Source organism: Marmota flaviventris, chromosome 4, assembly GCF_047511675.1.
Source record: "Marmota flaviventris isolate mMarFla1 chromosome 4, mMarFla1.hap1, whole genome shotgun sequence".
Lineage (NCBI taxonomy): Eukaryota > Metazoa > Chordata > Mammalia > Rodentia > Sciuridae > Marmota > Marmota flaviventris.
The window spans coordinates 51,493,802-51,515,791 of record NC_092501.1 but is presented as its reverse complement, the minus strand read 5'-3'; the positions used below and the strand labels follow the sequence as shown (position 1 = coordinate 51,515,791).

At 49.8% G+C, this 21,990-nt stretch overlaps 1 protein-coding gene and 1 long non-coding RNA gene across 3 annotated transcripts; one reads left to right on the top strand and one right to left on the bottom strand.

The window, feature by feature from the left end:
- Positions 1-16,640: 16,640 nt before the first annotated feature.
- Positions 16,641-18,808, bottom strand: LOC114089443 (uncharacterized). 2 transcript variants are annotated; one of them, XR_011707321.1, is made up of 4 exons: positions 18,743-18,808; positions 17,798-17,870; positions 17,140-17,256; positions 16,641-16,880 (listed from the first exon to the last, which is right to left on the bottom strand). It is a non-coding gene; the product is annotated as an uncharacterized lncRNA (long non-coding RNA). The 2 variants fall into 2 exon arrangements; XR_011707320.1 differs by lacking the exon at positions 18,743-18,808 and having other exon boundaries at positions 17,798-18,693.
- A 182-nt stretch (positions 18,809-18,990) lies between these two features.
- Positions 18,991-21,122, top strand: Ddit4 (DNA damage inducible transcript 4). The gene is made up of 3 exons (XM_027931289.3): positions 18,991-19,141; positions 19,265-19,517; positions 19,779-21,122. The coding sequence occupies exons 2-3, from the start codon at positions 19,325-19,327 to the stop codon at positions 20,270-20,272; spliced, it is 687 nt and encodes a 228-aa protein (XP_027787090.1). The 5' UTR covers positions 18,991-19,141; positions 19,265-19,324; the 3' UTR covers positions 20,273-21,122.
- Positions 21,123-21,990: the final 868 nt, after the last annotated feature.

Below are 21,990 nucleotides of genomic sequence, written 5' to 3'. Positions count from 1 at the left end.
TCCTAGTGCTGGGCCTCTCCAGCCTCAGCCCTTGCTGCACCCAAGGGAGCCCTCTCCACTGTGGCCTCCCTGTGGGGGAGGCCCTGAGTGACTGACTGTGAGCACTTAGAATCTGACACTTCCAAAGCATCTTCCATGCACGTGGCATGTGGAACTGCGTATGCCTCGTGACAAAATATCTTTGGGATAACAGGACAGAGGGTCAGGGAAATTGGGGATCCACCAATGTTAATATTTTTTTAGCAGAGGTTTCTAGATGCAGGTTTCCTATCCCTTCAGGAGTAACTGATTTTGAGGCATTATTTCAAACCCTAGAAATGAATATGAGCCCTTGCCTTCAAGGTTTCCCTCCAGAGAAGTTTGAAAATAGGTACTTTGTAATGTTTTATTGATTTATTTATTTTGCAATGTTGGATATCTAACCCACGGCCTGGTGCATGCTAGGCGAGTGTTCTACCACTGAGCTACACTCCACCCCCAATAGGTGCTTTTTGTTTATTTTAGTGGTACTGAGGCTTGAACCCAGGCATGCTCTACCACTGGGCTACATCTCCAGTCCTTTTTACTTTATTGTGAGACAGGGTCTCCCTAACTTGCCAAGGCTGGCCTCAATCCTCCTGCCTCAAACCTTAGCCTCCCAAGTAGCTGTTCTAGGCATCCGTCACCACATCCAGCTTCAATAGGCGCTTTCTTAGTGAAGTCTCTAAAACAGCTAAAAGTCAGGCAGGTGATCCAGAGCCTAGACCATATGCTGCCTGCATGACTCCTCGAACTGCCACTATGAGCCTCTGTAGCTACCACACGAGGCCCTAGATTGTCCAGTGCTGTGTAGGGTCCTAGAACTCAAGACATTGCTGGGCCCCAATCCAAGAAGCCAAGACTCAATGAGCCAGCAGGGGAAGGGGGGTTATTTAGGAGGAAATGGGGGCTGTCTTAGTCTATTTTGCATTGTTATGTCAAAATACTTGAGGCTGGCTACCTTACAAAGCTAAGAAGTTTACTTGGCTCTCATTCTGGTGGCTAGAGGGTCTAAACAGCATGTAGCCGACATCCTGGAGAGCATTTCCTGGCTGTGTTACAACATGGCAGTGAAGTGGAAATAGAATCAGTCCTGTGCAGAAGGGGTGAGCACGTGGGATGACCTCACTTTATGACAATACCCTTGCTCGTTCATCTAATCATGAGGTTGAGTACCCACGACCTGATTACCTCCCACTAGACCCCACCTCTTCAAGACTCCCCCCACCCTCCCACACTGGTTCAAGCTTCCAGCACGTGAACCTCTGGGGGACACACTCAAACCACCTCCAAACCACACACTCCACAGGCTCTCTGGCTGTTAGAGGGTTTTGCAATTTTCAAAGTATGTTCTGGATTATAAATTCCCCTATTAGATGATAGGCCTTTCTTTCCAAGTAATCTTTGTAGCCAACCACACCCTTGGCCTTGGGTATGCAGAGTCCCTCCAATCAAGGAGAGTCTCTCACCAGAAGACCTTTCCTCCAGCCATGGGTCATGGTCATTCACTAACTGTGCACTGAACACCTGCAATGTACCTGGCACTGACAGAGAATGCGCACACAGTTGCCCCCAACAAGGACAGCAACATAGGGAAGGCCCCTCCTCAAGATCACAGTCCAGCAGAAAGAAAGACACCCAATGAGAATAATTCTGGGGCTGAGGTCGTGGCTCAGTGGTAGAGTGCTTGCCTTGCATGCATGAGGCTCTGGGTTCAATCCTCAGCACTCCATAAAAATAAATAAATAAATAAACAAAAATGAAGATATTCTGTCCATCTACAATTTAAAAAAATTATTTATATATATATATATATTAAGGGGGGGGAGAGGGAGAGAATTTATAATATTTATTTATTTTTTAGTTTTCGGCAGATACAACATCTTTGTATGTGGTGCTGAGGATCGAACCCAGGCCGCACGCATGCCAGGTGAGCGCGCTACCGCTTGAGCCACATCCCCAGCCCCATATATTTTTTTAAAAAAGAATAATTCTGAGGCGCTGGGAATGGTGGTGCACCCCTGTAATTTCAGTGACTCTACTCGAGAGGCTGAGGAGAGTCTGCCTGGCATGGTGAGGCCCTGAGTTTATCCCCAGCACCAGGGGCAAAAAGAAAGAAAAAGAACACCAAGGGCTCCTGGTACTGCTAGGAAGGCCGGAGTGCTGTGGATGAGCGCAGAGCAGAGACCTGACACTGAGGGCCAGGAGGGCCTCCCCCAGGAAGAGGTCACTAAGCCAAGGCCCAAAGGGGAAGCCAAGAATTAGCCAGAGGGGAGAGGGACGGAGAGAACATGGCTAAGGGAGCAGGTGGGTGTGAGGAGTCAGTTCTGACATTCTACAGCACAGCTCAGTGACCATGCTTGAAGCCCATTAACTGCATAGTCCGGATTAACTAGTGGAGAGGATTTTGAATGTTTCTAACACATAGAAATTATAAATGTTTAAGGTGCTAATTATACCAATTAACCTGATCTAATCCTTACACACTGTATACATGTACTGAAACATCATACTTTAACCCATAAATATATATATTTTTTGTGAGGGGAGTATTGGAGATTGAACCCAGGGCACTTTAACACTGAGCCACATCCCCAGTCCTTGTAATGTTTATTTTGAGTCTGGGTCTTGCTAAGTTGCTCAGGGCCTCACTAAATTGCTAAGGTTGGCCTCAAACTTTTGATCCTCCTGCCTCAGCCTCTAGAGTAGATGGGATTAGAGGCATGAACTGTACCTAGCTATGTAGACAATTATTATATGCCAAGTCACAAATGTTAAACTTAGATTGCATATTTCATATATGCTTAGGTTTATTATATGTCAACTACATCTCAATAAAATTGTTTTCAAATGTATTTTTTAAAATATTTATTATTTTTAGTTATAGTTATATTTATAGTTTAGTTATATTTATAAAATATATATCTTTATTTTATTTTTATGTGGTGCTGAGGATCGAACCGAGTGCCTCACACATGCTAGGCAAATGCTCTACCTCTGAGCCACAACCCCAGCTCTTCAAATGTATTTTTAAAAAAGAATGAGTTAGGGCTAGGGATATGGCTCAAGCAGTAACGCACTCGCCTGGCATGCGCGGGGCGCTGGGTTTCGATCCTCAGCACCACATAAAAATAAAATAAAGATGTTGTGTCCACAGAAAAACTAAAAAAAAAAAGAATGAGTCAGGCTGGGGCTGTAGCTCAGAGGCAGAGCACTTGCCTAGCATGTGTGAGACACTGGGTTCAATCCTCAGCACCACATAAAAAAATAAATTAAATAAAGGCATGCTCTCCATCTACAACTATAAAAAAAATTTTTTTTAAATTAAAAAAAAGAATGAGCCAGGTGCAGTGGCACATGCCTATAGTCCCAGCTACTTGGGATGCTGAAGCAGGAGGATCACAATTTCAAAGCCAGCTTTGGGAATTTAGTGAGACTCTGTCTCAAAAAAAAGGAGGGGGAGCTGGGGATGTAGCTCAGTAGTAGAATGCCCCTGGGTTTAATATCTAGTATCTCTCTCTCACTCACTCTCTCTCTCTCTCTCTCTCTCACACACACACACACACACATACTCACTCACTCACCAGATGGAGGGTTGGGAGAATAGGTCAAGCTAAGCTAAAAGTGCTTCTGAAGACCTAGATTTAGAAAGCAAGTGGTTCACTGGGAGAACTGAGAAAAGTCTTTGGAGTCTTCTGAACTCCAGCAGCAAGAAAAGTCCTCATTCCCCACTCCAGGGGAGCACCCAGGCGTATTATTTCCAGGTAGAAAAAAATCCATTGCTTCTCTGTGGCTGTCCCTAGGCCTCAGGCCCCAGTCCTGGGGACCATGGAAAATCCTAAAAGATGGCTGGGACACACTTAGACAGGAAGGCCAAGGGGAGACACTGCTCGGGGTAGGTTCTGGCCCAGGCACTAGGACCTTGGAGTAAGATACTAAGCAAATCATTTCCCACCTCTCTAGACCTCAGTGTTCAGGATTTATGGATCTTTGGTATTTAGAATAGCCCATGTCTTCTTGAACTAATGAATGACTACAATTCCTGTCTATAAAAAGATTCCTTCCAATGCTAAGATTCTGGGTCTGAGACCCATAGTCATTCCTGTCTAGGATTCTTTGAGCTACAGAAGCTCCATGAAGGAATGAGCATAGTTCCCAGTGCATCCACCGAAAAATGTCTGTTGAATGGCTGAATGAATGCTTGCCCTGAAGTCACTGTAAAACTTGGTCTGATCTAGTTTCTCATAGTAGCTGCCCTGAGCCCTAGACCTTGCCTTCTCTGCTCCATCCAGAGGAAGAAAACTGAAGATGACTGTATGGAGAAAGAAAGAGAAAGGACTCAAGATTTCCAGAGTCTGAAAACCTAACGCACCTTCTCAGGTCACACTCTATCTCATAACTTGCCCCTGCCCCAGAAGAACCTCCAAAGTTTGCTGGCAATGCCCCAGAAATGGACAAGTGCTCCTGAGCCACCATACGCCCTGCTTGCCCTGAGTCAGGTGCTATAGGAAGGGCAAGAGTTCCCAGCTGGGCACACCCTCCAATGCATCTTCCCCTTTCCTGTGGGTTCCAGGCGAGCCCACAGAAGCCTGGTTCCTCCACAATCACAGTGAAACATAGAATTAATTCTGGCTGTCCCCCGGGTGAGCCAGGCCACCAGGGCAGCCAAACCACCACTTACAGCATTGTTTCAATGGGAAAATGTGTTCTGAGCTCCAAGCAGCCAAATTACAAGTGGGCTGTAGGCACACCCAGGTAGGAATCCCAGTTTGAATGCTTCCCACCCGTGATCATGCAAGGTACCATCCTGCCCAGCCTCGGTTTCTTGCTTTGAACAAATATCTCTTTAGAAGGTTCTAAAAAAATAGAAAAAAATAAATAGAATAAACTAAATAGATACGATGAACCTCAGCTGCTCATGGGGGGGCTTTCACAGAAAGACCTTGGCGACAAGACTCCAAGCACAGTCCCCTTGCAGGTCCCTATCCAGCTCTGCGCAGGGCAGTATTTCAACTGGATTTGAGCTCTGAGCGAGTGTTTATGAGATAAATGAGCTGCTGTCTTAAAAGTCACAGAACATTCCTCTATCTTTGACCTTCTGCTGGCTTTTACTGGCTTATCTGAGCCAAACCCTTCTCCAGCCCCGACTCAGTGCTCCCCCCATCTCTCCAAGAACAGCATTGTTCTGGCTTCCTCTGCTCCAGGTCCTGGGAAGGGGCTGAGCCTCCAGAAGGGGCCAGAAGTCCTGGCCTTTCACCCTGGGCCTGGATGCTAGCCTGGCCTGCAGGCGGACAGCCACAAAACAAGCATGAGGAGGGCCCTCACCGCCACTGCTAAAGCTCGGTCCCCTCCCGCCCGCCTGGGCTCCCGCCCCTCCCGGGTTTGTTTGTTTCCCTGCCGCAGCTAGAACGGCCTGTACCGAAGGATGGTGCTGACGGCCAGGGAATCCGTGGGGTCCTAAAGGTCGACTTTCTTCTCTTCCTAGCCCTTCTTCCTCAAATGTCAGAGTTTCCTGGCCTTGGACTTGGATTCAGCACAGGGTCACTGGCACAGAGAAGGTCAGACACTTCAAATGAGCCTCTCCAACACTGCACTATGCTTCCCATGTCCCACACCTCTAGGCGCCTGTCCATCTGTCAGTTTCCCCTCTCTGCAGTACTTCTCATTAGGCCTCCACTGTTATAGTCACCCCACCTCTTTTCCCATGGCCCTCAGTCCTGGGAGAGCTGGGGAAAAAGCTGTGAAGAGGGATGCAGCTCAGTGATGGAGTGCTTACCCAGCATGTGCGAGGCCCTGAGTTCCATCCCTAGCTGCCCCCACCCCCACAAAAAATATCTGATGTAAGTAATATATGTTCATGGTAGAAATCCAACAGTGCAGAAGGTATAAAATAAAAGTAAAAGCTACTCCGCCACTGGGCACATGTCTGTAATTCCAGTGGCTCAGGAGGCTGAGGCAGGAGGATCATGAGTTCAAAGCCAGCCTCAGCAATTTAGCAAGGCCTGAGCAACTCAGCAAAACCCTGTCTCTAAATAAAATATAAAAAAGGGCTGTGGATGTGGCTCAGTAGTTAATCCCCAGTTCAATCCCTGGTACAAAAAAAAAAAAAAAAAGCCTCTCCAGCTCTCAGAGATAACTGTGTGTACAGCCTCCCTGTGTCCTGGATGACCACTGGCATGTTTAAGAGCATGGGTCCTCAAGGGAATGTTCTTTTTTTCCTCCAGAATGGGATTAAAGTGTACAAATTGTTCTGTGATTTGTTCTTTTCACCCAAGTGTATCTTGGACACCTTTCAAAAATATCCTCTCCCCTCCTTTTTAATTTTGTTTTTCCTGTTGTTGCTGAGGTGTTGGGATGGAACCCAGGGCCTCAGGCATGCTAGGTAAAGCACTCTACCTTTGAGCTACATACACCTGAGCAGTCACCTTTCCCTTGTTTTTATTTCCCCCTTTCAGTACTGGGGATTGAACCCAGGGGTGCTTTACCACTAAGCTACACCCTCAGCCCTTTTCATGCTTTTATTTTGAGACATGTTTCACTAAGTTGCTAAGATGCTGAGGTTGTTTTCAAATTTCGATCCTCTTGACTCAGCCTCCTGAGTGGCTGGGATTATAGCATGTGCTACTGTGTCTTGTTTACCTCTCCCTTTTTAACACTAGATAGTTTTCCATTACTTGGATGTACTATCCTTTATTTATCTGTTTTCCCACCAGAGACATTGAGGTGGTTTTCCATTTTTGCAAAAGCTATCTAATTAGTCTACCACCCTGGGTCTCAAACCTGCAATCCTCTATCTACACCACTACTAGATTCCCAGGTTACACTTCTCCCTGGTGTCAAGGTAATTCACTAGGTGTCTACCTCCCCCAGGCCTACCTCCTCCAGACAGGGTGTGGCCTTGGAGCTCCTGGCAAGGTGCCCCCCAGGCCTGTCAACTCAGCAGTTTTTGAGCCAGTCTCAGTGCTGCTGTCCCAGGGAAATGTTCTTAGGCCTCAGGCTACATGGACACTCACTCATTCTTTTCCGGCATATTTATTGGGAAGCTCCAGGCTGGACAGTGGCAGATTCAGGATGAAATAGACAGCCCCTGGCCTCCCACAGCTTGCAGTTTAGTGGGAAAGTCAGGCATCAGACACACATAAACATACTTGCAATTACCAATGCAGTGAGTTCTTTGAAAGAAAACAACGGAGGGGAAGGACAGGGACCACCAGGGAAGGCTCTCTGAAGAGATGGTAGGCACAATGGAGAGATGCCAGCAGACCATGGGATCTGGTTCCCATCCTGTGTCACTCTTGGCACTTCCCACTTAGCCTCCTCCAATGTGCAATAAGGGAAATCCCCCTTTCAATTTTAACTTTATATGACAATAATAAATGTTATCCAAGTTCATTGGAAACAGAGTTCTCCACTGTCAGGGGCGATCTCTTGCTGATTCCACATTGCCCTGGAGTCACTGGTAGGTTCTAGTTCCATTCAATTCTGGATCATCAATTCTGGATCAAACACTCACTGTGCATGTACCATAGGTTTCTGACGCTGGAACAGAAGGGGAGTGTAGAAGGGAATTATGTGGGAATGGGGAGATGTTTAAAGATTTTAAAACATATGTTCACTAGAAGGAGTTCAGTCTGATGGGGCATCAGACCCAGGACATAATCATTTCAATATAAGCTAATGAGTGAGAAGAAAGCAACTCAGCTGCCGCCATGTCAGCGGCACCTGCTCTGGCCTTGACGCCCTGTACTTCACTCCCCAGGAAGGGGACTTGAGCTTCCCAAATCTGTTCATGGAGGGCTTTCTGAAGGACCCTGGCCTAGAGAGATGAGCTGGCACTGTGGGTGCCAGGGAGAAGGGCATCTGAGAGGAATACAGTTGTTCTTAACTAGGGATTGAACCCAGGGAACTTGACCACTGAGCCATATCCTTAGGGCCTTGCTAAGTTGCTGAGGCTGGCTTCAAACTCGAAATCCTCCTGCCTCAACCTCCTGAGCCTCTGGGATTACAGGCATGTGTGACTGTGTTCAGCTAGTACAGTTGTTCTTGATATCCATGAAGAATAGGTTCCAGATTCTCTGCTAATAACACAACCCACCCACACTCTAGTCCCTTATATAAAATGGCATAAGATTTGAAAATAAATTATGCCTAATTTCTGATATACTTTAAGTCATCTCTAGGTTATTTACAATACCTAACAATATAATGCTCTGTAAATAGTTGTTATACTACATTGTTTGGGAAAAACATCTGTGCTTGTGCAATACAGACCTGATTTATCTTTCCTGAATATTTCCTCTTTTTTTTTAAATTTATTTTTTAGGTGTGGATGGACACAACACAATGCCTTTATCTTTATGTGGTGCTGAGAATCAACCGGGGTCCCGCCCATGCTAGGGGGGCGCTCTACCGCTGAGCCACAATCCCAGCCCCTTTCCTCAATATTTTCAATCCACAGTTGGTCAAATCCATGGATATGGAGGGCTGACTGTAATTGTTGTGATGGTAGGAACAAGCTGGAAGGGAATTGAGACCACAGAGGAATGGCATCCCTCAGGGTACAGGGAATCTGGGCAAAGCCAATTATATCAGTGTTGAAAGGAAAATCCCAATGAAAGAAAGGTTAATGTGTGCAAGCATCCCCTCCCCCCACTCTTCTCAGGGGCCAAGGATTTCTTGCCCCAGATGGGGCACCAGATAAGACAAGATAGAAATCTACTGTTACTTCTGCCAGTCTCACTTCCAGGTCTATATGTCTGTCTCTCTTTAGCATGATAAAATACTGTAAATTATATGCTTATACTTGTTGATGTTCTCTTTATGATCCACCTTCTGTTGCTGTATATATTTTGCACACATATTACCGTGTAAAGCTGTATACACAAAGCTAGGCATACTGTACTTTATGAAAAATTTAAGAGCTTTTTGGAGATAATTAGAACCATATGTGATTTCCCCCTCCTAGGCTGTGGGAGGGAGATGAACCTAGAGATAGGCAAGGGCCTGCCCTGGAGGTTTGCTAGGCTGAGGCAAGGAGAGGGACTTACTCTAAAGGCAAAGGAGAGCTATTAAAAGGTTCAGAGAGGGAGGCCCTAGAGAAGCTGAGCAAAGGCAAACAAAAGGTTGAGCTCTCTTTACCTGGACCTAAGAAAATAGAGGCGTTTCTACAATCAGTGCAGCAAATCCCAAACCAGGTCTGCCCACTCCTCCCTGGGCCTCTGTCCCTGCATCTGTAAAGGAAACCTGTAGGTTGGGGCTGCAGGACCACAGTGTCAAACCTGGCAAAACACAAAGGCCCAAGCTTTAGGCAGTCCCCGGGAAAACCCAGAGACAGTGTGATCCAAATCTGAATCGGGGCCGCCCAGTTCTGGAGTCTGCTGTCTCAGGGCTGGGGTGCTGTTTCACGGGGAAAGAGCTTGGGGAAGCTTCCGCAGGCCTGTGGATGCCCTTCTTCCCAGGTCCAGACACTCTTAAAACTTCCTGGTGAGTGAGGCAACACGCTTAGCTGTGCAGCCCTCAGCAAACACGGAGGCTGCACCAAGTGCTAAAGAAAAGCTCCCATAATAACCATGTGTGATAATAAAAAGATAAAGAGGCAAATAGGTATGTAGGTCAGCTCAAAAATAGCCCCCACCCACTTGGCCTGGGGAACCATTTGTGCCAGGTGGGGACAAAGGGTTTGCTGGCTTCCCCTCCCAAGCTCCTCTGCTCTGCTCTTTACAAGGCTGCCTGAAATAAAAGTTCCTGCCAGTACTAGCTGGGGGCGGCCGGGGCGGTGCCGAAAGGCCCCACTACGAAGGCAGGCCCCGCACCCAGCACCCTGACACCACCGAGTAAATCCCGAGGTCAGAGAGCACTGCAGCTGGCCTCTCGGAAGGGCCAAGTCAGGGTTGGGGTGAGTCACAGATAACCCCCCACACCCCCCTTAGGTTGTGTGTGTACCCAGGAGGCCTCCCCCACCCCAACAGAGATGGCTTTGTTAGCAGGACCCCGTCCTTACAGCCTCGGGGCTGCGAGGGCCTCCTCCGCCTCCCCGCCTCCCCTCCCCTCCCCTCCCCCTCGCCCTCTCCGCGGCCCTCTCCAGAAAGGCGCCGGCCTCGCCGCCCTGCCCCCACCCAGCCGCCGCCGCAGAAGCGCTGAGCTCAGCATCTCGGCCGGACGGTGGGCGGAGCCTACCTTCTCTCGCGGGAAGGCGGGGTCGGACAGCCCCGCCCCTCTCCTCGTCCCATTCGCCTTCTATACCCCGCCGTCCCCCCCACCGCCCCAGACGCACGTTTTCCAAGTCACGTTCTCGCTTCCCCCCAGCAGGGGGTGGTGGGGAACGACCCCTCCCCCAAGTCAGCTGCTCCGCATCTGTCACCTCAGCGGCCGGGCTCCCCTGAGGGCGCACCTCGCCTGTGGGGGGGGAAGGGGAGAGGGACCTGGGGGTCTTCCCTGCCCTGATCCCCGCTGGCCCCAGACAAGCCACTGCAGACCGCAGGGAAGTGGGGTTAGCTCTTGGGGGCACCAGTTCCCAGAGCCGACCCTAGAAGTTTTGTGTTTCTCTACATTTTTGTTTTGGTTTGGATACTGGAAATTGAACCCAAGGGGTCCTCTACCACTGAGCTATATCCCAATCCTTTTTATTTTTTATTTTGAGACAGGGTCTCCCTAAATTGCTTAGCCAGGGCACGGATTTGGGATCATCCTTCTCTGTCTCCCCAGTAGCTGGGTCACAGGCATGCGCCACCAGGACCGGCTTCTGCATTTGTTTTTTAAATTAAAATACAATAAAATCAGCAGTGGCTCCTGGGTGCCTCTGTCAAAGTCTGTCCCTTTGTGGGTTATAAATGGAACAGCTGGAGCCAGAAGGGGCCCCTCTTCTCACACACCACTTCCCAGATGGCTCTTGCTGTGGGGCGCCAGAGTCCTCAAGGAGAGGATTCTGGGAGGGTGATGTGGTGAGAGAATCACTGTCACTTCTGGAACTGAAGGTGTCTGGCCAGAGGGAAACCCCTGGGTGTCAATCTGCCTAGCCATTTGAGTCAGCACTGCTGGGCCCTGCTGAATTCTGCAAGAGGAGGAAGAACTTGATCAGATAAAACAAGAGCCAACCCCAGAGAAAGTTTTTGTGTCAATAACTGCATAGGATTGCAGGTGTCCACTCTACCTATTCTGCACCCCATTCAACACTCCCACCACCTCTGGCCTTTACATTCCCTTTTGGCTCATAACTAAGAGCCTTGGTGGCCAAGGATCAGGAAATTTGCCTAAGTCTAGAGTCAGCTCCAGCCTGCTGACTGGCTGTGTGACCTTGGGCATGTCACCATACCCATCTGAACTTTCTTCATTTTCTCACCTGTAAAATAACACGGATGAGCCTGACCTACCTACATATGCTACATAAATATTACTTTTATTAGCAGAGGTGTAAAAATCCTAAAGGATATGAGACTGTTTTTTGAAAAAACATGGAGAGCCCCATGTGGGTTCAAGAGCTTTGTGAGGAGGTGGCAAAATTGCCAGGTGGGACTGGCAGCTCCTACCAACTGCCAGTTCAAGAATTCCAAAGAAAGGTCCAGAATGCAGACCCTGGGCTGCTGCTTTTTGCATAGACCTGAGTTTCCCAAGCCTTTGACTTCTAAGGTCACTGGAGATAAAAATGCATTTCGTGGGTGAGGTTAGAGGTTTGACAAAGGGGTGAGGAAGGAGTTCCCAGGAGGGGAAAGCCAAATTCCTGAGGCCTAACTTGAGGCCTAACTGCATCTCCTAAGGCTCCCTGCCCTGCAGCTCAGCTCCTCACCAGTAGAGTGGAGACAGACAGGGTACTCCCCAGGCCTGCTGGCCCTAACATTTAAAATCTTTAAAGTTCACTCTACTGCCAGAGTCCTAAAAGTGAGAGCAATTAATTGTCTGTGCTGAAGCATCCTAATCTGGTCCTACTCACCTGAGCCCTTTGGGAAACCCAGGGGCTGGACCAAACCCCTACACACACACACACACACACACACACACACACACACACACACACACACACACAGTTTCTCCTCTGAAAAAAAGGAGAGAAAGAAAGTAAGCTCATTTGGCTGTCTAGGCCATCTGTAAGACTGGATTCTGGCTGCCCACACCGTGACATCTGATCATCCTTGCTGTCACCCCCAGCTCTCTAGCTGGAGGAACAAAGTCCATCCTTTCCCTCTTCCCCCTTTGATATTTGACAGTTGGAAACCTCAAAAAGTGCTGAGCCTTCTGTAAATGCCTTCTCCAGTAGGGTAGGCCTCCTCCAGACCCCTGACTGTGAACCCCTTGCAGGCCAGGCCTGGTCATTTTTTTTTCTTATTCTTTTTTTGGCCTGGAATTTTGGGAACAGCAGGTCCACTGAACTTGTTATATCTTTTTCCCTTGCTAGGGTCCTTGTGGAGGTTGAAGAGGCCTTTGAGATTCTGTAGCTCTGAATTCCAAAACTGGGTTATGAAAATCTCAAAACTTCATAAAGCCACAGGATAAACACAGTGTTTCTTTCTTTTTATTAAAATATTTTTGCTGGGAGAGATTCATGTCCCTAGTAATTTAAAAGTTTGCTACTAAAATTAACAGATAAAATATAAAATAGAATGCAGAGTTGTATTGTTTGTTTGTTTGTTTGTTTTTAATAAAAACACTGGGCTTCAAAGACATGCTATGCTTCCTGGGGACTGCATCAAGGCTACAGCCTACTAACTTCTGTCCCTGATCCACAGGGCCTGGGCTGGCCTCCAGGAAGTGGCCAGCCATTTAGCTTAGGTTCAGGTACTAACTAAAGAGGGGGCTGCCTACCCCTCCTCCCACTTCATTGCTTTCTTTCGAGGATTCTGTCCCAGGATGGAAGTAAACTGGCAGAAAGCTGTTACCAAAAACAGAGGGGTTTCCAGAGAACCACAGGTTAAGGAAGAGATAGAAGGATGAGGTTTTAAATCTGGCTGTGTCCCTCAGGCAACTCCCTTGACCACCCTGGCTGGTGGGAATGAGACAAGAAGGCTGGGTTATTCTCGTGGGCTGTCTGGACCTTTGCTATTGCTGGTAATAAACGTGGGTCTGCAGAATCCTAAGCTGTTTTTCCAGTCGGTGGGCATGAGTGGTTTATCAAGCCAACCCTTTGTGGGGTTAACACTACCTCTGCCCTGTCCCCAGAGGAAATGACTTCTTGTGAACTTAAGACTCCAACAGAATTGGCTATCTGTGAGCTCACTATTGTCATGTGTGGGCCTTGTCTCCGAAGCTGTATGCCCTCACCCACCCATAACCCACCCTGCCTCCACAAGGAGGCCCTTTGATAGTCCGGCGAGCTACCCAGCTTTCATTCCAGGCCCTGTTTTTCTGCCTGAGAGATCAACAGTCATGTCTGTGCTAAAGATGAGCCCAGAATTACCCAGATAATTCTGTATAATAGGATCACACCTAACCTGCCCAGTCATTCAGATTGGGCTTGTGGAAATGACCTCCCCCATTGATTCCGATTGGGGGGTGGTGTGCGCGCGGGCACGCTGGGGATTGAACCAGGGCCTCGTGCATGCTAACCTGGAGCTCTACTGTTGAGCTACAGCCCAAGCCCCTGATTCCAATTATGAATCAGACTTGAAAGCCCCAGGCTGATGGAAGGATTACTGGGCTCTCTGGGCTTCAGTGTCCGGTCTGTAGAAGTCACTATATTTGTTCCTCAGGGTGCTCGCAGCTAACAAATTTTAAAAGCTTCTTTGAAAGGCTGCAATACATTGTATTGTTAGTATTTCCATTTCAAAAAGCAGCTTCATTTGCAAAAAGACTCCCCACTGAGTCTTTAACTCACCCTTCAGTAGAACAATCAAAATCCTACTTGAAACCCCCGGCTGGCGCCAGCTTTTCAAAAACCATTTTACTAAGCCAGGTGCATTTTATAATCTTGCTATTTTGACCAAGTTATTTGTTGTTGTTTTAAGTAAAAGAGCCAGAGAAGGCCTGGAAAGACTTTTGCTGGCTTCTTGTCTCCACCTCCTACCAACACTCCAGCCTCTCCCCGCAGCCCTGACCCGCGGTCTCCCCACTCCACCTTCACTACCCCCAGTCAGAAGTTTCCAAAGAGCTGAGAAGACACTATAAGCCATGCAGGCGAGCTAGCTGGCCTTCGGGGGTTCCCATCTTGAATTCTCGGGTTCCCAGAATCACACCCCCACTCCAAGATCTGGTTTAACTTCCCAAACCCGACTGGGGCAATGTGCCAGACCGAGGCCCTGGGAACGGGTGCATGGGACAGGAACCGCCTGCACAGGGAGGGGCAGGTGGCAGGGAGGGAGTGCTCATTGACTCTAAATTGCAGGCTGCAGTGGGTCCCACGGGAATAGAGCACAGCCCAGAAAGAGGGTTTCTGCATGGTCAGGGCCCAGGACACAGAGGCTGGAACGTGGGGCTTGGTCACCAGCTCCAGAGGTCTGGGTTGCCTAGGCCACAATGACAGCCCACTCCTGCAAGGTGGCTGGTTAGTCTCCTACCAGGGTCACCTCAAGGTAGAGTCCATGTTGCGAATTGGGCAGTGAGTGGTAAGTGATCCCCGGAACACTACTCTCCAGAGTAAGCCACTCAGAAGCAGCCCCCAACCCCACCAACAAGGAACATAAACGTCAAAGATGTTTTGAGGGGAGTGACTGTTTGATGGGTACACTGTCCCCTTTGCGAGGATAATGATGTTTTGAAACTATACAGAGGTGACAGTTGCACAACATTTTGAATGTACTAATTGTTTACTTTTTTTTTAAAGAGAGAGAGAGAGAATTTTTTAATATTTATTTCTTAGTTTTCGGCAGACACAACATCTTTGTTTGTATGTGGTGCTGAGGATCGAACCCGGGGCCCCGCAAGCATGCCAGGCGAGCGCGCTACCGCTTGAGCCACATCCCCAGCCCTAATTGTTTACTTTGAACTGGTTAATTTCCTATATGATCTTCACCTCAATTAAAAATATTTTGGCTGGGGGTATAGAGCACTTGTCTAGCAGGTGTGAGCTCTGGGTTCAATCCCCAGCACAGCCCCCACCCCCAGTACCATTTTAATTCTTAAAGGGAAAGTCCTTTGTACTGTGTCATCTCTCCCTAGCTTCCTGGGTTGCTACCTATGTTCCAGCTGGAAAAAACCAAGTTGCTTAGAAGCCTTGCTTCCAGACCCCACCTGAAAAATGAAATGTTCAAACATGTCCAAGGCCCTTGGCAGTGCTTGTCAGAAAGGGGATTGGAAGGTAGCATCAAGGTCCTATGAAGGGCCATCCCATTGGCCCAGCTAGATCCTGGCTATCCAGGTGTAGATCTTTGCAATTCTGGAAGAAGCCACCTTCGCGCTTCACCTGGCTATCCATTTATCCGTTCATTCATTATTCATCCAAGGGACACTGACCCAGCCTCTACTAGGCACCTGGTACAGTGCAGGCTACTGCAAGACGAGCAGAACACTATCCTCGAGCATTCCAAGTGGAAACAAGCATTAATAAGAGATATACACAGGGTGTGAGAGTGACTTGATGAGGACACCTAAGGGTGAAGGGTTGGGGTAGGGGCGCTGGTGGAAGCAGGTCGCAAGCAGGTCCAGGCAAGCCTGACCTGCAGCCAGCTTTGGCTGAGGGCAGTAGGAGCATGAGGGGAAAACACCAAATGTAAGTGCACAGGTTTTCTGAGGGCTCTGCAGAGGCTTGGTTCAGAGGCTAGAAGCTGAGCTGCCCTTTCCAGAAAGGCTCCCCGGGGGCGGGGGAGGAGGGGCAGTGTTTAGGGCAGGAAAGAGTGAGTGAGTGATGCAATGATAAAGGCTTTCCAGCTCTAGAGACCCTTCTCTCCATCTCCTTAGACAGGTTAAGGAATCCCTCTTCTAGGTTCAAAGGTTCTCCTGGCAGACCAGATATAGGGCCTTGTCCCCCTCCATCTCAGTGTGTGGGTCACACAGGGGAAGACAAGTGAGCCCCCATCCTAAGCCTCTGTCAGTTCTTCTAGCAGGATTTTGTTATCCTGGGACAGACTCCCTCCTAGTCTGGGAAACACCTCCAGGGCTAGGACCCTGGTCCTCCCACACCCACCCACACCCACTTAAAAAGCAAGAGAAACCAGCCAGAGAGGGTGGTACACAACTCTGAGGGAGGCTGAGGCAGAAGGATCACAAATAAGATGTCATCCTGGGCAACTTAACAAGACCCTGTCTCAAAATTTTAAAAAGGGCTGGAGATATGGTTCATGGTAAACACATCAGTCTTCAGGATTGGAGAAAGGCGGTGGGGTAGGGAGAAGGGAGCAACATTTATGGATTTATTTTTTTAATTTATTTTTTAGTTTTAGGTGGACACAATATCTTTATTTTATTTTTATATAGTGCTGAGGATCAAACCCAGTGCCCCATGCTTGCTAGGGAGCACTCTATCACTGAACCACAACCCCAGCCCGGATTTCTGGGGATTTTTTTAATAATTTTTTTTTGTAGTTGTAGATGGACAGAATGCCCTCATTTTATTTGTTTATTTTTATGTGGTGCTGAGGATCCAACACCAGTGCCTCATGCATGCTAGGCAAGCACTCTCCCACTGAGCCCCAGACCCAGCCCTACAGATTTCTTTTGAAAAGAAAATTACCCAGTGCCTATTAACATCACACTTTCCATTTGTGAGAAACTCTTTTATTAACAGTTATTAAAGAGACAGTGAATGAAAAAAAAAGATGCCGGGCACACCTCTAGGCATATAGTCCATGATGGTGTTTGTTGGATAAATGAGTGATTCCTAATAAACTGACCTTCCCAAACTGACTTTGGATATCTTCGCTTATTACTATCTGCTTAATTTCTTCTATTTTTCTTGATTAATGTTCCAGATTTTTCTGATATATTTCTTTTCTTTTTTTCTGTCAAAAAGAAAAAAAGGAGAAAAAAGGAAAAGAAGGGCTAGAGGTGAAGCTCAGGGTCCAGCACATGCTGTGCATGCATCAAGCCTGGATCCAAGCCCTGGGGTGAGAGGGGAATGGAAGAAAAAGAAAACCACTTTAGTCTATGCTCAGCTGGCCTGGTGTCCCCAGCTCAGTTAGCCTGGTGGGAGAAATGGATGTTGCTCTGGTAGATTAATTCCCTTATCTCCTCTCCTGAGCAACAGGAAGACTCACTCACACAAGACATCCCCAACTCTTCTTTCCCCCTCAGTCATGGGTGATTTGCTCCAACTCCTCGTCCTTCATCTCATCACCTTGATCTGATGTCTTTAAGGCTCCCAGCAAGTGGTGGAGCCTAAAGGATAGAAAGAGGCATAGGAAGAGGTGGTCAGTGTTCGGGCCTTGGAAGCCTCAGGGCTAAAGACTCTTCTATTCTGCAGCTGTTTTTAAGATGTCTCCTAATCTAGGGCCCCTAATTTTTTTCCCATAAATTTGCCCCCTAAAATGATTCTCCACCTGTAAAATGAGAGTAGGAATGCAGGGCTTGTATTCCGCCCTTTGCGGTACTAAGTCTTAGTTTGCCCCATGGTCAGTAGGTCGGACTGTTTTCTTAAAAATATTATTTTTTAGGTGTAGATGGACACAACACAATGCCTTTATCTTTATTTGGTGCTGAGGATCAAACCCGGGTCCCGCCCGTGCTAGGCGAGCGCTCCACCACTGAGCCACAATCCCAGCCCCCATAGGTCGGACTTTAAAAAAAAAAATTAAATTTGGGGTGGGGGTGTGGTGGGGCTGGAGATGGCAGTGGCCTGACTTCTTTGGCATGTGTCACATGTCACGCGCAAGCCTGCCCTGGAGCGAGGCTCGTCTGTCTGATCTGGTTTCGCTCCTACCGGCGGTCCAGAGTGTCTGATGTAAGTTTGGTTCTCTCTTCCATCAGTGTCCGCGTGTCCCGGATTGATAAACCTTTAACGAATAAAGGTCGAGATCGTCCAAACCTCCTCCCACCCCCAGCAACCCACTGTCAGCCCTAGAGCATCGCTGCCAGGCCAAATTTCCTGTGGCCCCGCCTGAATGACGAAACCGGGGATGGCCATTGCACTCTCTGCAATGCTTGTCTGAGATATCGGTTCCCGGTTTGATGAATTCTGAGTCTTTTAGACAAAGCGGGAACAAAGGGCTTTAGGACCTGGCGGATGCCCCCTCTCGCCGCTGCAGGCGGGGGAGGCCGGGCAGCGCTGCTGTCGGTCCCTAGGGCCCGCGGATGGGTCAGTGTGTCGGTCTGTTGTGGGTCCTTGTTCTCGGCCGCTGGGCCAGGGGGCAGGAGCCCAAGCCCAGAAACGAATTCCTCTGACCACCTACCCAAGGCTTCTCCTTGGGAACAGCAGCGCAATGGGAGCGGGTAGGACAGGGGACTAGGCTCGTTTGGGGGCACGGATCTCAAGAACCCATCCTCTGGGGCTCTAGGGTAACAGCCGACAGGCAGGTGGGACCGCGGGGAGCGGAAGCACCGAGCTCAGAGTTGCTCAGTCTTTGGATTCCACCCCCCATCCCGATCCTCTCCACGCAAGGACGGCGTGGAATACGTGCGCGAGAGGTGGCCGGGTTAACGTCTGCCCCCCGCGCCGCGGTCCCACAGGCATCCACTGTGAGCCCAGTTGTGCCTTTGAGTCTCAGGCTCCCAGATGCTAGGGGTAACTGTTTTTCCTGCCCGCCGCCCCCCAAGTTCTCCAGTCTCCCTCGAGCTCGGTCACAGGCTACCCCCTCCCCCAGCAACGCGACCCTATAATAAACAAGTCTTTCCTTGATCCTCCCCTGCCGCGAGCGCCCTCAGGGACCTTGGCAGCTGCAGCCGCCGCGGATCCCTTCCAGAAAAGGGGAGTGGCCACGGCTCGGTGTTCGGCCCGGAGCTTTCCGGGGCTCAAGAGGGGCGGGGCCAAGCCGCTGTCACCGGGCAGGAGAGAACGTTGCGAACGTGCGCCGGAAGCCCATTGGCCGAGGTGGGCCACACTCCCGGGTCTGGATTGGGCCGTGGTGGGAAGGGGGCGTGGCCTCGCCGCTCTAGACCTTATAGGCTGCTCTGCGCTGGTGCTAGGGATCTCAGCAGGCTAAGGGGGAGGTGCGAGTGGGTTGAAGGGACAGGTCTGGGCAGCGCTCGGTGGTTGGCACCAGTTCGCGCACCCATTCAAGCGGCAGGACGCACTTGTCCCAGCAATTCTCGCTGACCGCACTAGCTGGTGAGTGGCCCTTCTGCGTGTACCGTTCTCTGCGTGGGACGGCCTCGGCGGTACTGGTCCTAGAGCTCGCAGTCTTGTTCAGCCCCCAGACTGACGCTCCGCGGTGTCCCTCTTGTCTTTCAGCGGCTTCTGAGCTCCGGGATACTGAGCACATCAGCAAACGTCCTGGCGTCTGACCTCACCATGCCTAGTCTTTGGGACCGCTTCTCGTCCTCCTCTTCTTCATCCGCGTCTCGAACTCCCACCCCAGATCGGCCGCTGCGCTCAGCCTGGGGGTCGGCGGCCCGAGAGGAGGGGCTAGACCGCTGCGCGAGCCTGGAGAGCTCGGACTGCGAGTCCCTGGACAGCAGTAACAGTGGCTTCGGGCCGGAGGAAGGTGAGCAGTGGGCTGGTGCTGAACGAGACGAGGGTCCGGGGAGGTGAGGAAGCACCGCACTGGAAGGGGTCAGAACCATTTTAGTTTTCTATCCCAACAGAACCCAGATTGCCCGGGGCGTGGGTATTGGAGTAGAGGGTATACAAATGCGGGGCGGGAACTGGGCAGAAGCTCAGCTTTCTTAGAAAAAAGCACCTCCCCCGCCTGTGTATCTTCTGTGGAAGCTGCTCTAATACCCTTCCTGGTGTGCTCCCCCTCCAGATTCGGCATACCTGGATGGCGTGTCCCTTCCCGACTTCGAGCTGCTCAGCGACCCCGAGGATGAGCACCTGTGTGCCAACCTGATGCAGCTGCTACAGGAGAGCCTGTCCCAGGCGCGACTGGGCTCTCGGCGCCCTGCTCGCCTGCTGATGCCCGGCCAGCTGGTGACCCAGGTGGGCAAAGAACTACTGCGCCTGGCTTACAGCGAGCCTTGCGGCCTGCGGGGGGCACTGCTGGACGTCTGCGTAGAGCAAGGCAAGAGCTGCCACAGCGTGGGCCAGCTGGCTCTCGACCCCAGTCTGGTGCCCACCTTCCAGCTGACCCTCGTGCTGCGCCTGGACTCTCGCCTCTGGCCGAAGATCCAGGGGCTCTTCAGCTCCGCCAACTCTCCCTTCGTCCCTGGCTTTAGCCAGTCCTTAACGCTGAGCACAGGCTTCAGAGTCATCAAGAAGAAGCTGTACAGCTCAGAGCAGCTGCTCATTGAAGAGTGTTGAACTTCGGCCTGGGTGAGGGGCACAGTGCCCCCCACGGCAGAGGCAACGGAACTTTTGGGTTGGAGACCAGTAGGCAGGGGCTGAGGGACTGATGCCTGTGTTAGAAGACTGACAACAGCCACCTGAGGGAAAGAGATGGAGGTGGGGGACTAGTGTTTCCTGGGAAGCTCATGGGGTCTTGCACAGGTGGCTCCCCAGTGGGGCAAATGCCCCTCAGTACTGTAGCATGAAACAAAGGCTTAGGGGCCAATCAGGCTTCTGGCTGGATGTGTATGTAGCATGTACCTTGTTATTTTTATTATTACTGACAGTTAAAACAACAGTGGTGTGACAGAGGCAGGAGGGCAGCTGGGCTGCTCTGGCCTCTGAGGGTTGTGTGTTCATGGTAGTGGACAGGAGGGAGGGGGGAGTTCATGGAGGTGGTTTGTATCATGGTCTGAAGGGACCAAGTGTGTTTGTTGTATTTTTTTTTTTTTTTTATCTTTTTGTTTCTCGGATTGGAGCTTCACTACTGACCTGTTCTAGGCAGCTATCTTACAGACGCATGAATGTAAGAGTAGGAAAAGCAGGTGTTGGGATCACTTGAGATCTTTGACACTTGAAGAAAAAAATACACCTGGGAGCTGCGTCCACCCCATCCCCACCCCATTTCTGGAGAGTTGAACTGTGAGGGGATGGGGCTGAGTGGGGCTGGGGGCTGGAACCCCCTCCCCCAGAGGAGTGCCATCTGGGTCTTCCATCTAGAACTGTTTACATGAAGATACTCACTGTTCATGAATACACTTGATGTTCAAGTATTAAGACCTATGCAATATTTTTTACTTTTCTAATAAACATGTTTGTTAAAACAGTTGGTTGAATCTCATCAGTGTCCCAAAATGGGATGGAGGGGGATGGATTCTGATAAAAATTAGGTTTCATCAGACTCTGGGGTCTACCTCCAGTCCTTTCCAGGGCTGCCTGCCAGCCTGGTAACAAGTATATGGACTGTGCTATCTGTGCCAGGAACCCTGGCTCCCTCGGCTCTGTGCTGGCTGAAAGCTACCAGGAGAACGTGCTGGAAATCACCCTGAGGTAAGGGGTGAGTCAGACCTCCCTGGGAGCCAGTCTCAGCAGGGAGAGTTCGTCTGACTGCCTGGGTTAGAAGGTCCAGGCACAAAGGCCTCCTGAGCCTAAAGTCCCAAAGAAATGTTTTCTTCCTGTGAGAAAAGTCACAGTTCTATTTGGTCTGCAGAAATTAAAATTACAAATTTAATATCTAGACAGGAAAAGGTCAAAGGAGGAGTTTGAAAAGGACTGCTTAGCTCAAGTCTTGCACTAGACAAGGAACTCTGGGCTCAGAGGGACTGAGTGGCCTCTGGGAGGAGGTGTGGCCCAGACAGGTGTGGAACCACCAACACACAACTGTAAGACAATGCCCTTGGTGACTGACTCCTGCACTCTCTGGGCCCCTATTTCCTTATCAGAGAAGTTGAGATTGGGCCCGCTGAAGGCTACAGCCCTTCCCACTTCTCCCTCCCTCCCACACCAACTGGCCCCTGGAGAGTTGTTATCGCCTTGTTTCTCTTCCTGGTCCCAGACAGGCCCTGTTTGCCCAAGACTATAAAACAGTGGTTCTACCACTTGATTGTGGAGTCAGATTGCTCTGGGCCCTGGGTAATGCAGATCCCTTGGCCTGAGGGGAGAGTGGGGCCCCAGGAACACAGGTTTTCAACAGG

Excerpts from the sequence above, each read along its gene's own strand:
- Ddit4 (XM_027931289.3), top strand. The coding sequence starts at position 19,325 with ATGCCTAGTCTTTGGGACCGCTTCTCGTCCTCCTCTTCTTCATCCGCG. Across the intron at positions 19,518-19,778 it reads TGGCTTCGGGCCGGAGGAAG|ATTCGGCATACCTGGATGGC; the intron begins GTGAGCAGTGGG and ends CTCCCCCTCCAG.